This window comes from Jaculus jaculus, chromosome 3 (genome assembly GCF_020740685.1).
Source record: "Jaculus jaculus isolate mJacJac1 chromosome 3, mJacJac1.mat.Y.cur, whole genome shotgun sequence".
Classification (NCBI taxonomy): Eukaryota; Metazoa; Chordata; class Mammalia; order Rodentia; family Dipodidae; genus Jaculus; species Jaculus jaculus.
The window spans coordinates 173,534,835-173,550,928 of NC_059104.1; the positions used below are offsets into that span (position 1 = coordinate 173,534,835).

The 16,094-nt window shown below is 36.9% G+C and overlaps 1 protein-coding gene across 1 annotated transcript; it reads left to right on the forward strand.

Annotated features, from left to right (window-relative positions):
- The first annotated feature begins 11,702 nt into the window (after positions 1-11,702).
- LOC123459499 (olfactory receptor 2D3-like) lies at positions 11,703-12,626 on the forward strand. Its single transcript, XM_045146138.1, has one exon. It carries the CDS (start codon positions 11,703-11,705, stop codon positions 12,624-12,626), a length of 924 nt encoding a protein of 307 aa, XP_045002073.1.
- The last annotated feature ends 3,468 nt before the right edge of the window (positions 12,627-16,094 follow it).

Below are 16,094 nucleotides of genomic sequence, written 5' to 3' on the forward strand. Positions count from 1 at the left end.
GAACAGTGGTTCTGTCTGTAGAACAAGAAAATAAATACATGAGTGACTTATCTCAGAATGCCTGCGATACTTGACATTTTATTAGTCAGTATCCATAATTGTGTTATTGAGGTCTGTCTTTTATCAGTTTTCTTTTTGCTCAGGGTTCTTAAAATTTGAAGCAACTAGCTTTCTGTCTCTCTGATGTTTTTGTAACACCAGCGGGAAAGACTCTTTTTGAGTGTGCTACATGAGCAACCCTCACTGGACCACCTGGTAAGTTGAGCAGACTGCAGTGCTGCTCATGGGGGTATCCTTCCTTCTGTGTAGGTTATAGAAACAAATAAGCTAAGTTCAGGTTAATTTACTTCACTGTAATCTTTCTAACTATTTATATGTTGTTATATTGTGATTACGTCTTTACTTATTTTTATTTGAGACAGGATCTCACTCTATACCCAGGCTGGCCTGGACTGGAATTCACTTTATAACCAAGGCTGGCCTTAAATTTGTGATCCTCATTACCTGGCTTCCTGATTGGGGAGGTTGCTGACATTTACCACCAGGCCTGACTCAGTAACATTACTTTGTGTACTTTAAATAAAAACAATAAAAGCAATATTAACATTTTGAAATATAGGAAAGATTTAATATAAATTCTATTCCTAATGTATGAAAAACTTTTAAAATCAGTAATAAATATGCCAAATCCATTAGAAAGGCACAGAAAAAAACTTAATTTCTCATTTACAAAGTAAGTATAGCTGAACAATGAATGTGAAGCAACAAATATAATTACTAAAATGAAAATAGATAGGATATCATATTTTCCATTTTAGGTAAAATTTTTAATGTTATATCTTCATTTTGAGCAAAACATCATACTTTTTCCATGTTGGTAGGATATATGTTTTTGAAGTATGTCCTCATGATTCTTTTGATTTCATTGATATCTGTTGTAGTGTCCCCTGTTTCTTCTCTAATCTTACGAATTAGGGTCTTCCCTATTTTCCCTTTGGTTAATTTGGTTAAGGGATTATCCATCTTACATCTTCAAAAACTGGTGCTATGGGTAAGATACCTCACAGTGAGTAGTTAATCAGAGAGATCAAAGAGGGCTCCACCAAAATACAGGCTATTGTCAATGCTTTTTGTTCCCCACCAGAACTAAAATGTACAACTTGCAGTTGAATATACACACATGTTGGTTTCTAGACACTGAGAAATAAATCTGTTACTAAGCTAGAAGCATCCTCCATGCCAGTTAGCTGTTATGGTATTAGAAACTGCAATGCAGCAGTCTTAATCAGCAGTAGGCCTGTGAACTACACATGACTACCAGGTAAGATGAGCCCACCAGTGCAATAGTGGCATCCCAGTTATGAGGGTAACCAACTCTTCTCTGTCTCCACATTATAGACTTACTTCATGCCTGGTATGAAAAACCTATTCAAAAGCTTATGACTTAAAAGGTCATAGGCACTGTTGGAATGCCACTACTGTTGTATGTCTAAATGGATATGATATACCCATCTAATTGCCCTCTGAAAAATCATGTTCATTCTCCTGTAGTAGTGCTATTGACTATTGATTAGAGAACTCTCTTTGCACAGATAATGGTGACTAATGGGGAGTCTTAAACTTGTCAAAGTGCTGAGGAGAAGCAACAGTTAAATGCTCAGCATTAAATGACACATCTCTGTCACCCCACCAAACCTCAAGGAACAGTGCTAAAGAGGTGATGGACAGAATGTAAGAGCCATAGAATGGAACAGAATGCTTTGGAACATTATATTCTGGACACATGTTGGCCATTGCCTAAATGATTTCATAGTGGTTGTAATTACTAGCACAATATTGAGCCCATTGATGTGTCATCATGGATGATGAACAAAGAAAAAAATAATATAAAAAGAAGACATCAAATAGTATAGGGATTGGTCAGTGGAAGGAAGAGATTCAGTAGAAGGGACATGGGAGAGTGGATGAAAAGGAATGACAAGAAGAAATTCTGATAAAAATGTATTTTGTACAAATATAAAAGTTGTCAATAAAAATGTTAAACATATATATATGTATATATATGTGTATGTATGTATGTATATGGGCTATGTGCATTAGATATATGCACATACTAGTTAACTACATAAGAGACTGGAGTTTTCAAGAGTTTTAATATCTGAAGACATCCTGTAACAAATCCAATACAGATACTGAGAGAGACAACTGTAATTCTGTCAGCTGTGGTTTACACAGTCATAATATTTACAACTCTATTTAAATTTCCAAAATATGAAGATTTCAAAGGTCTATTAGATACTTTGAGACTCATCGGTGAAGTACTTAGCATGATGTGAGATTCAGATATTTCTGCTATAAATTATTACTAATTGCTGAGCCATAAAAGAGAGGTGCCAGGAGCATGACCATACACAAATGCTCCCAGTGTGTCATGATGGTGGAGTAGTGCAATGAGGAGGTACTTTTTCCTCAGAAACCTGTCCCTTGCTGATCTCTGCTTTTCCACCACCACGGTCCCCCAGGTGCTGGTCCACTTCCTGGTGAAGAGGAAGACCATTTAGTTTGCTGGATGCTCAACACAGATAGTGGTCTTACTCCTCGTTGGCTGTACAGAGTGTGCCCTCCTAGCTGTGAGGTCCTATGACCAGTACATGGCTGTCTGCAAGCCGCTACACTACCCCACCGTGATCCAGATGCAGTCTGGAAAGGGGAGGCTCAAGGTCTTCTCCACCTGTGGGTCTCACCTCATTGTCGTTGGTCTCTTTTATGGCTCAGCAATATTTGCGTACATGAGACCAAACTCCAAGATAATGAATGAAAGGCATAAAATGATTTCTGTGTTTTACTCAGCAGGGACTCCGTTGCTGAACCCCATCATTTATAGCCTGAGGAACAAGGATGTGAAAGGGGCTCTTTGAAGAGTAACTTCAAAATAGTAGTTCTGTAACTATCAACATTATTCTTCCTCTTATTTTCCTCTAACTGTTCGTTTAATTCCATTTTCAAGGGAAAGACTAACTATATATATGTTAGTAATTGTATTATAGGAAAAGAAACAAAGCATAAAAGAACAAAAATTAATAAAAGCAGGTATGGGAAAATTGAATATAGAATGAATGTAGGGGAAGGGAACAGGGATTAGTCACTTCTTTATTTACTCATACAAGTAAATATGGAAATTTAAGTTGTCATCTAATTACATATAAAACCTAAATTAAATGCCATAAATGTAAGAACATATTTCTAGATCCTTCATTTATGCATGCATTTAGCAATTATATTTTGAATACATGTCACGTGTCCCAGTCTGATTTTTTTGAAGTTTGGATACAAGCATGAAGATTACTGTGGTATTTCTAACATGGCCTTCAATTCTAAGTAAGTTTTGACATTGAAAAGAATATTTAAAGAAAAAATTATGAGTAAGTTAGCTAAGGGTTTATCAAGCTTATGTTTTCCAAAATTTGTGCTGGGGGTTAGATACCTCCAAGGGAGTTGTTGGTCAGAGAAGTCCAAAAGGACTTCAAAACAATACAGGCTATTGCCAGTGCACTTGGTTCTCTAGATGGAAGACCATGCATTGGTATCTAGACACTGAGAAGTTAAGCTTGTATGAACTGGAACCCTCTGGCATGCTGGATAGCTCTCAAAGCACTAGAAATTGCTATGCAGGCTGCTGAGAGAAAAGATTCATCAACTCATTAACCAGCAGCAGTCCTGTGAGTTCACATCACTACCAGGCAAGATTATCCCACTAGTACAATAGTGGCATGACAGTTATGAGGATAATCAGCTATTCTATGAATTAATTTGATGCCCTCTCCACATCATAGAATTCATGCATGGCTTGGAAAATCTATTCAAAAGCATATGGGTTAATAGATCAAAGGCACTATAGGAGGATTGTTAGGCTAAATGGATAAGATGTGCCCATCAAATTGACCTCTGAATAATCATGTTTATTCTCCTGTAGTAGTGCTGCTCAGTATTGATTGGAGAACTCTCTTTGCACAGATATTGGTGATTACTGGGGAGTCTCAAACTTGTCAAAGTGCTGATAAGAAGCAACAGTTAAATGCTCAGCATTAAATGACACATCGCTGTCACTCCACCAAAGCTCAAGGAATATTGCTAAAGAGGTGAATAGGATGTAAGAGCCATAGTGTATAAAGGAAAGCTTTGGAACATTATATTCTGGACATGTTTTGGCCATTGCCTTTATGATCTCATCATGGCTGTAATTACCAGTACAATATTGAACCCCTGAATAGGGCTTGGTTAGTAGCAGGAAGGAATTTAGTGGATGGGATATGGGGAAGTGGGTACAAGAGAGTAACAAGAAGAAACTATGATAAAATATATTTTGTATAAATATAAAAATTGTCAATAAAACATTAGAAAATTGCAGAGGAAGCAATATTATGAATACTGCTCTTACCTCTCACCTGACAACCAGCTCCAAGTTGATGGTAACAGACACATAAAATAAAACCTGTGAAAGCAAAAATCCAGAAACTACAAATAACTCAACACTAAATCAAGCCGGGTGTGGTGGCGCACGCCTTTAATCCCAGCACTTGGGAGTCAGAGGTAGGAGGATCGCTGTGAGTTCGAGGCCAGCCTGAGATTCCATAGTGAATTCCAGGTCAGCCTGGGCTAGAGTGAGACCCTACCTTGAAAAACCAAAATAAAATAAAAAATCAACACTAAATCAGACTGCCAACAGGCCTGTTCAGGCTCAGAGAATATTGCAGAAGAGGGGGTGGAAAGATTTTAAGAGCCACAGAGCAGGAAGGAATACCTGAGGCTTGTACACCACTATCTCAGAGGGTACTGACTAAGGCCTTCTTGACCCCATAGTGATTACCATAGCCCCACTGAGGAGGGCCCCAGGGTAATGGGAATTTTGGTGAGGGGATAATAATATAAGACCTATTAAAATAAAATAAAATTTTATATATCTATATCTATATCTATATCTATCTATCTATCTATCTATCTATCTATCTATCTATATGATTGTGTGCATTAGGTAATTAGTTAATTACTCAAGTGATGGGAGTATTCAAGGATTTTGATATCTAAAGGAATTAGGGAACAGGGAACAAATACCCTATAGATACCGTAAGACAACTGTACTTCTGTCAGCTCTGGTTTACACTGTCATCAATACGTAAACCTGCATTTGAAACATTCAAAGACTTAGAGATTTTAAAGGCCTTTTGGATACCTTCAGATGCATCAGTGAAGTATTTCAAGTAAGATGCAATTCAGATATTTCTGTTACAGATTATTCTTTTTAAAATACCCCTGGGATCTCTTTATTGCAGAGTGGGTAAAATAAAATGTTAACAGCACTAATTGCTCCAGGGAATGCTCTGGGTAGAACATCTCTTAGGACTTAGGTATCTATAGTTACTTGAGGAAACTCCTCCAGACTTGTGGGTCCTTAGTAGAGGTGGGATTGTGCCCTCTCATAAAGGACAACTTCTTGGGTTAGGATAGAATATGATTCATAGTCTAGCTGATGCCCAACTACCACATATTTGGAAAACTATTGTAGATAGTGTTTATTGGGATAAGAACTCACAGACTACAAATATCAATCTGTTCTTCATCTACCACTCTCTTCATCACTGCCCTGTGTTATACCTGCCATTGCCCCAGGTGAGAGTGGGTAAGATGCTGAGGGGAAATTATTCTTTCAAGGACTCTGAGTCTTGATTCTGTTAAAGAAGGAGGATGTGTTTGCATTTGTTCTTGGCTCCTCTTTGCTTCCCATCTGTCTTTTAGAGTGAATAGATGCTCTTCCTGAATCCTGTTCTATGGCTGCTCTGGGGATGGTTAAACTCTTGACAGATGGCACCAGAGCAAATGCAAGGCAAGAGGCCCCTGCCTCTCTCTCCATGTCTGTGTACAAGCTTAACTATAAAATAATGTCCCTTGTTATCTCAGCACATCCCTTCAGAACCTTCCTCTTCTTTCTCTTTTGTTATTTGAGTTTGGATATTAGGAGCAGCAAGGACTTAGATACAACCTGAGCCTCTTGATATGCAGACATAGGTTGAAACTGCATGAGGTCAGACATTGTTTGGCTGCCACAGGAGGCTGTGTGAGTCTAGGCGGCTAATGTCATGCGTACAATGCAACTCCATTCCTTCCATAGGCAGACTGAACTCTCGATCTTTTCTGGGATGTGCATGATAGTGAATCCATAAACTCTATTTAATCTGAAAATCAGTCCTTGGGTTTCAAAGTGAAGATTTTTCTACCCCAAGTCATAGATCAAGCTCTCAGACTCCTACAAAATCCCTCTTCTTACTCTTACTTCTCTTGGGATGAATGTGACATAGCACACACCTCATTGTTCATTTGATTAACTTTATTCAACACCTCATATGTATCAGATGATATTTAAATCTAGATTACAGAAATAAATTATATGTTTCAGAATATTGCAGATGAAACCCAGGCTAGGAACAGGTAAAAAGATAATTTTAAAATAATATAAAAATGGAATTAAAGATGTGTGTGAAAATTTTATGCATACTCTAAAAATAAGAACAAACTTGACTTGTTGGTTAAGTTGGAGTCTTTAGGAAGCAGTAGCACTTATGGTGACTTTATTAGGAGAAGGCAAACAGCCCAGATGTTCCTGTAAAGAAGTATTTTTGGTTGAGATTGGATAGATGGTGGACCAGAGTTAAAGACTTATGCTATAACATTTGTCAGGAAACATCCCACTCAAAGAACTGAAAAACAGTTAAGGAATGATACAGAATCAGGGCCGGGGTAATAAGGCAAGGCTGACTCCTCTTGAATGTAAACCTTCAGTAATGCAACGTGGGCTTGTTCTGGAGGTCTTATGATTATCTTGTCCCCTATAGTTAATGACAATGTATTGTGTACCATAATTCTGGGAAAGAGCAAGTCTTTCCATGATAGAAACAAAAGGAAATGGTTACTTTTGAGAATGAAAAGTATACTAACTGGCTTAATAGTAAAGATCATTTTTCCCATGTAAATGCCTCCAAATAGCAAGATTTAACACATACTGTTTATATTTAAATTATACTTCAAGTAGTGTATATGAAATAACAACAAGAGATGAATATTTACATTTTTGAAATCATAGTATCACTAGTTTTTTTTATTTATCTCTATGAATTGAATATAGACAAGAAGAGACATAAATATTAACTTGAGGTTGTGGCTTAGATAGCATGCTCCAGATGTAAAGGGATACCAGAAAAAAAATTTAGGAAGATAGTATGTCCTCTAACTAAAGAAAGGAGAGCTTTTAAGAAGTAATTATATCAAATTATACCAAATGTAATAGAGAAAGAAGAGGAAGAGAGCTTTGCTTTGGTTTAAAAAAATAGCCACAATACATTCAGGGAAATAATAACATTGAAAGGGCTTGAAGAGTCAATGACATGTATGAGGCAAGCTGAGAGAGAAAGTATGGAATTAGTACATGATAAATTCAGCAATACAAATAAAGAAACAGAAACAAAAATAAAGAAGTTGTATAGATTTGTTCTTTTTTCTCAAGAAAAACATTCTACTGAGGTTTATAAAACAAAGCATACCATCTAAACCATTTTAAGAGCATTTATTTATATTATATAAAATATATATATTATATTATGTGACTTATTAATAAAACTTCATCATATATCTCTACAAAATGAACAAACTCTATTCATACCTCTGTACAGTCACTTGACACAACCATTGTACTTCTGTTCCTGGGGGCTTGACTATCTTAGATAACTCAAATAAGAAGAATCACACTGTTTATGTCTTTCTGTTACTGGCTTCTTTCACTTAGTATGACATATCCTCAGAATCCATCTATTTGTAGACTATAGCCAAATTTCCTCCTTTTAACCTCTGAATCACATCCCATGCTGCCATCAATGTGCCATGGGTGTTTCTGCCTCCTCTTGGCTGTTGTGACATGTACTATTTTCATTTTCCTCTACAAAATAGGAAGTATAGAGATGTTTATACACAGCTTAATAAAAATCAGGTCAAGAAAAGGAAAGAAAATGTTGTTCACAGAAAGCAGACAACATGTTAGTCTGCTGGGCTTCATTTTGCTCTGATATGAACTCTCATTTCAACATCATTAGGTTTGCATAAAGCCACAAGAAGAAATTAAGAGCATGGGCCTTGGATATGGAGACCTGGTTGCCAACCCAGCTGTTAATATCTAATATATTTATATCATCTACTTAATACTTAGTTTCATTATCTACATGAAATAGAAAAAGTGTACCATCTTCTGAAGAAGATGAGGTAAGACAAAGAATTCCAGATAAGGCCTCTCTTTGAATTAAGAAAGATGTTCATAAATTTCAGAATATGAGGTTGGAGGATAGAAGTGGGAAGAGATGAAGGTAATGAAGTAAATAAGGTCCAGATTATAAAGGATCTGGTGAAACATTATTACTTATTGTCTGATTACAGGTGCAAAGAATGCACTTTGTTAGAGAGTATTTGGAACCAGTAAAGTCACAAAATATGAAAAGAGATAGATTTTCAGACAAAACCACACATTCACAACACTCCAATAATTAGAATGACCTTATTAGCATAGTGTAAAAATTTAAAATGTCATCAACCCAATGAGAAAATAATACATCTAATTTTAATTTGGCTTAAATTTAATTGGAATTAAAATTTCCTATGAATTTACAATTCATGTATATTTTGTGTCCCATAGCCAATAATCAGTTTTATTTATTCATCTTTATGCATTTCATAAAAAGATATTAATCCTTAAACTGCTAAGTATGTTATTATTTCTCTATTAATTCTTAAATATTATTTTGTAAATATGTGTACACTTAAAATATATTTCAGTATGCTACATGGTTTCAATCTCAAAGGATAAATGATGAACACAATAATCCAAAGAATGACAACAACCAACAAGAATAATATTCCTCCTAAACCACAGATTACATTCAGCATGGTGCTTTCTTACACTTGTTTGCCCTATAACGTACTCTCAGTATTATCTAAGAAAGGATCCCATTATTATAATGAGGCATTATATAATATCATGAACCAGCTTAATGACTGCTTAAACTTTAAATTATTTAAATAGTTTATAGTTAATAAATCTTTACATGAATACTATTAGTTATGTGACTTATACCAGTATTTATAGCTGATTAAAATTTGACATTGAAAAGCAAGGTAATCAAGCTAGATTAAGTAACAGCAGTAGAATTCTGGAGACCCCATGCTGATAAGTGTGCTGTGTTGCCTCCTTATAGATTATAGCAGTCATGGGACCTGGGAACCCAATGTGGGAGAAATGCCTATAGCAATAAGTGAAAATTATAAACATATCCATTCACACTTCATTGAAAGAGTAAAATGATACAGCATGCATAAAGAGTGATGGCTTGTTTACAGTTAAAATCTATGAAAGTAATCATTCTTCAAAGGATAACATTTAAATTTTTAACCTAAAAAATAAAATGATATCTCATATGTTGTTATTTTAGTAAACATAGTTATTTTTATCAGAGTCACTTCTCAGATTTACCTGTTTTGTGAATAAGCATTTAAATTTTGCTTGATTTTCTAGTATATTTATTTCTAGTCTTAAAAATGGTAGGATGAGGGCTGGAGAGATGGCTTAATGGTTAAAGCACTTGCCTGCAAAGTCCAAGGACCCATGTTTGACTCTCCAGATCCCAAGTAAGCCACACGCAGAAAGTGACACATGCACATGGTCACACATGCATGTAAGTGGCACACACATATGGAGTTCAATTACAGTGGCTGGAGGCACTGGCATGCCAATTCTCTCTTGCTTTCTTTCTCTCTCATAAAAAAACGGTAAGATGGCTTTTACAGTGTATATTTAAAGTACGCAACATAGTATTTTTGAGGCAGGCCTGGTGATAGATGCCAGTAATCTCACCACTTAGGAAGCTGAAGCATGAGGGTCACAGGTGAAGACCAGTTTTGTCTGTGGAGTGAATCCCAGGCCACCCTGGGGTATGCAGTGCGTTCCTGTCTCAAACAACAACACTAAAGACTTAATTGCGACATGATAACAGCATATAAATAGTTTTAAAGGTTACAGCGAAGTAAATTAACGTCAACTCAGATTCTTTGTTTCTCAAACCTACATAGACTGAAGGACACGCAGGGAGCACTGTGACAGTCTCCTCACAAGTCACCTGGTGGTCCAGGTGAAGGCTGGTAATGTAGCAAACTCAGAAGTTTCCCCACTGATACTATTAAAACACGCAGGAGCAAAAAGAAAACTGCTAAAAGGCAGACCTCAATGACACAATTATGGACACTGATTAATAATATACCAAGTTTTGCAGTGCTGCAGTGCCATCCTTATAGGTATCTGCTTGTTCTACGAAAAGAACCACCTGTCATGGGAGAGGAGAAGCACAACCCTGTGACAGAATTCATCAGCAGCCTAAAATAGATGTTAGCAGACAGCGCCATTTCCTATAATAGTCTATTTTGTGGGGCAAAGGAGATAGCTCAGGGGCTAAAAGGGTTGGCTTGCAGTCTGTCAGCCTGGACTGGCTTGCGTTGAATTACCTAGCACCCATATAAAGCCAGATACACAAAGTGACACATGTGTCTGGAGTTCATTTGCAATGGCAAGAGGCCCTCTCTCATCTCCCTTCCTCACCCTCTCTTTATTTGTTTACAAACAAATAAGAATGTTTTTTAAAATCTATTTTGCAGTTATTCTCCTAAGAGCACCTTTGACATCTTTGCTCCTCAGGCTATAAATGATGGGGTTCAGCATGCACGTCACTGCTGAGTAATACACAGATATTATGTGTTGAAAAGATGTATTGAAAGTTTACAACATAAAGTTGTAATGGGGTGAAATCTGCTTTAATTCGTTACTTGCAAACCACATCATGACCAGATGGACCTGTAAGCAATACTGTACTCTTCTGAGAACTGTGGTCAAGTCTAGAATGGCTCACACTTTACAGTGAGAATGATTCTTTCTTGTTGGCGCTTTTTAATGTTTTGTTTAATTTTGTTTTTTGAGGTAGGATCTCACTGTAGCTCAGGCTGACCTGGAATTCACTATGGAGTCTCAGGGTGGCTTCGAACTCAAGGTGATCTTCCTACCTCTGCCTCCAAATTGTTAGGATTAAAGGTATGTGCCACCACATCCAGCTTTTATTGGTACTTTTAACTTTCCAAGAAGAGAAGACTGAGCGGTTAAAAGTACTTTGTTCTCAGGTCTGACAAACCACAGGTTCCCAGAACCCGTGTAATGTCAGATCCACATCTGTCATCTCAAACAGCCCATGGCTATGGGAGCCAGAGCCAGAAGAATCCCAAATCTCATGGGCCAGTACTTGCAGAGGAAGAACAGGAGAGACCCTGCCTCAAATAAGAAGGAAAGGAAGGACAAACATCTTGAGATGGCCTTTGACTTCCATATATATGCTGTGATAAAATCATGCACATAAATATACTCTCTCTCTCTGTATCTATCTATCACACACACACCCCACACAGAAAATGATTCAAGAAGAGAAAAATTCAAACTCACTTCAAATTGGCAGAATACTGTGGAAAAAACAACTTGGTTTAAAATTTATAACCTAATTTCAGATGTGTGGAAATGAGTTGTTCATGTGCTAATTTTCTTGATGCTGTTCTACCTACAGGAATAACCATTCATGGGAGAGGAGAACCGCACCTCTGTGACAGAATTCATCTTCCTGGGCCTCTCACAGGACCCACACACCCAGCTCCTCCTCTTCTTCCTCTTCCTGGCCATCTACCTGCTCACCGTGCTGGGGAACCTGCTGATCATTGTGCTCATCCACGTGGACTCCAGGCTCCACACACCCATGTACTTTTTCCTCAGAAACCTGTCCTTTGCTGATCTCTGCTTTTCCACCACCACAGTCCCCCAGGTGCTGGTCCACTTCCTGGTAAAGAGAAAGACCATTTCCTTGGCTGGATGCTCAACACAGATAGTGGTCTTACTCCTGGTTGGCTGTACAGAGTGTGCACTCCTAGCTGTGATGTCCTACGACCGGTACGTGGCTGTCTGCAAACCGCTGCACTACTCCACCATCATGACACACGGGGTTTGTGTCCAGCTGGCTGCTGGGTCCTGGGCCAGTGGAGCATTTGTGTCTCTGGTGGACACCACGTTCACATTGCGTCTTCCTTACCGAGGAAACAACATCATAAACCATTTTTTCTGTGAACCACCTGCCCTCCTGAAGCTGGCTTCAGCAGACACTTACAGCACAGAAATGGCCATCTTTGCAATGGGTGTGGTCATACTCCTGGCACCTGTCTCCCTCATCCTCATCTCCTACTGGAATATCATCTCCACCGTGATCCAGATGCAGTCTGGAGAGGGGAGGCTCAAGGTCTTCTCCACCTGTGGGTCTCATCTCATTGTCGTTGTTTTCTTCTATGGCTCAGCAATATTTGCCTACATGAGACCAAATTCCAAGATAATGAATGAAGGGGACAAAATGATTTCTGTGTTTTACTCAGCAGTGACTCCCATGCTAAACCCCATCATTTATAGCCTGAGGAACAAGGATGTCAAAGGGGCTCTTAGGAGAATAACAATGATATAATAGTTTGGTAACTGAAGATATCATTATGATGATGGTTGTAGAGATATGGAGAAAAGGAATTTTCTTGCAAATCTTGTCTTCTTTAAACTCTTTCCTCAACTACATTTTTCCTTCTGCTTTCCTCTACTTTTTCTAACAGCTCCATTAATTCCTTTTTCCAAGGATGGCAAAGTTATAAATATGGGAAAAATTGTAGTAAAGCAAAAGAAAAAGTAAAGGAACAAATAATTAATGAAGGGAGGAATGGGAAAAATGAAATATGAGATGAATGTAGGAAGAAAGAATGGGGACAAAGTATCTTCTTTCTTTACTCATACAAATAAATATGAAAACCAAAAGAAGCAGTCTTTTAATTACATCCAAAAATCCAATAAACTCTCACAAATGTGAGAATATGTTTCTATTTATATAGTTTATGCATTCATTTAGCCTTCATACTTTGAAAACATATATGTGTAAAGCCCAATTTTGGACATTTCATGTAAACATTGAAAATTACTAAGCTATTTCTAACATGGCCTTTAATTCCCAATAATTTCTGAAGTTGAATAAGGTATATTCTGACTTTTGATGGGGCTGGAGGGGTGACTTGGCAGTTAAAGTGCTTGCCCGCAAATGCAATGGTCTCAGGTTCATTTCTATAGTACCTGTGTAAAGCCAGATAGATGGGCTGGTGCATGTCTGGAGTTCATTTGTGGTGGCTAGAGGCCCTGGTGTGGCCATTTTCTCTCTCTGTGTCTTTCCTTCAAGTAAATAAATAAAATATTTTTAATTTTTTAAACAAATGCTATAAGAATGTTGTAAAGTTAAGAAATTAATTAAAGTAAAGCTACAAATAAGATGAAAACATCTAAGTGAGAGGTTTCTTGAATTCAGAAATATAGAAATTGGTCAATATGTAATTATGAAGAGGACATATTTATGGAACAATCTCTAAAAATGATGAGAATGCAAGAAATGAAAGTCCAGCAAACTATCTTTGGCCTTGGTAGGTCATTGACCTTAACAATATGGACCACAGTTTACAAAATACAATATAAGATCTTATATAGCCTGAAGGATGCTCACTTAATTTAATTCTTCTGCAAGTGTATATCCAGTTTTCTCAGTGCTGTTTGTTGAAGATACTCTTTTTCCACCCTTGATAACTTTTGCAAAGATTAAGTGACAGGAGCTGTGGTAACTTCAGCAATAGGAACTTACCATCTAGTATTTATCCTTTCTACTTTCCATTTAGTCGAAATCCACTTTTAAAAGGCCTTGAGAATTAGGATGGTTATTAGATTTAATTTATACACTATTTATCATACAATTATTTTTGAATAATGATTCCACCAGTACCTCTTATATCTGATAAACACCTTCAGAAAAGTCATCATATAAAAATCAGTATCCTCATATGTTCATACAGTATAGTTCACAATTAATAAAAATAAAAAACAAAGTAAAAATTCTTAAACCAAAATGCACAAGACATCTAGGGTATGGAGGAAATTGGAAAGTTTTTTTTTTTAATTAATTAAGCAGCAAAGAATGTCAGTGATGTCAGAAATGTTTCAGGAAATACTGAAAGGATTTTACTGGATATAAAACTTTAAAGGTCACTGGTGCCTCAAATGTCAGAATGAAGTTTGGTAAAGAATATTACTAAATGTTTGAGTAAGACTGAGCAACTTATCTTGAAGTGATAATCAATATGGATGGAGTGTGTGTGTGTGTGAGAGAGAGAGAGAGGGAGAGAGAGAGAGAAAGAGACAAAGAGAGAGAGAGATCGTGTGTATAGCAGGAGATGAAAGTAAAAGAAGCTTATGCTTTCTACATGTAAGGCATCAAGAGCAGCACAAATATGAAAATAAATACATTCCTCCAACAAAAATCAGCATCTTTCCTTATTTTGCAAAAAAAATAAGTGGAAGCATGCCAATCACAATATACTTTTTAAACTTATTCATAAACCTAACCAAGGAAATGAAAGATACTTACAACAAAAACTGAATTATTGAAGAAATTGAAAGGGACAAAGGTAAATGGATAGACTTCCCAGTCTTAAATTTATAGAAATAATATGATAAAAATAGACATAGTATCAAAAGACTCAAGAAAATATCCATGAAAATCCCAATTACATTCTTCAAAGAATTAGAAAAAAACTCTCAAAATTCATATGGAAGTACAAACATCTCCAAAGAGCCAAAACTATGATAAACATTAATAATAATGTTGCAGATATCACAACTTCCCATCTCACACTATGCTACAAGCCTACAATGACAAAACAGAATGGTAATGCACAAAACAAACATATTCCAACGGAATTGACTAGAGCACTCAGAAATAAACCCCTACAGCTAGTCTCTTAATAGTTGACAAAGGTATCATTAACAGCTGTTGGGAAAACAAAAACAAACAAACAAATATAAACAACCTCTTCAACAAATGGCGCTGAGAATACTGGATATACACACGCAGAAGAATAGAGTTAGATCCTTCAAAAAAATTAATTCAAAATGTATCACAAACATCAATGTAAGCTCTGAACTCTGAAACTGCTAGAGGAAAAAGTGGGCAGAGCACTTTAAGATGTAGACAAGAACTTTATGAAGAGGACTCCAAACGCAGTGTAAACTTCTAGGAATTGACCAATGAGTTTGATGAGATTAAAGAATATCCAAGGTAAATGAAAGACTCAGGATGGGCACAACCTACACCATAGGAGAGAACCGTTACCGACTGTACATCTGATAGAGGAATAATACGTAGACTCCGTAAAGAGTTGAAAAAGTTAAGGAAAGGTATAAATAAATTGAAGAGACAGTTCTCAAATGAAATGCAAATGGCCAGCAAATATTTGACAAAGTAGTCAACATCTTTAGCCAATAGGAAATATAAATTAGAACTGTTTTGAGGGCTGGAGAGATGGCCTAGTGGTTAAGCGCTTGCCTGTGAAGCCTAAGGACCCCGGTTTGAGGCTCGGTTCCCCAGGTCCCACATTAGCCAGATGCATAAGGGGGCTCATGCATCTGGAGTTCGTTTGCAGAGGCTGGAAGCCCTGGCGCGCCCATTCTCTCTCTCCCTCTATCTGTCTTTCTCTCTGTGTCTGTTGCTCTCAAATAAATAAATAAAAAAATTAAAAAAAACTGTTTTGAGATTCCATCTCACCCCAACCATAAATAATATAATCAAGAAAATAACAGTAACTTCTGTCTATAACTGGAGGAAATAGGAACACTTTCACAAGTCTGCTGGGAATACAAATTGGTTCAATCATTGCTGAAATCATTATAGAGGTTGATCCTAAAACTAAAATGAGAACTACCATTTAACTTAGCAATACCACTTTGGGGTATAAATCCATAGCAGTTCAAGTCAACATATCACAGAGATACCTGTGCATCCATATTCATAATACCTAAGAAATGGAACCAGGCCAGATGCCCAACAACAGATGCATGGATGGTATTCACCTGT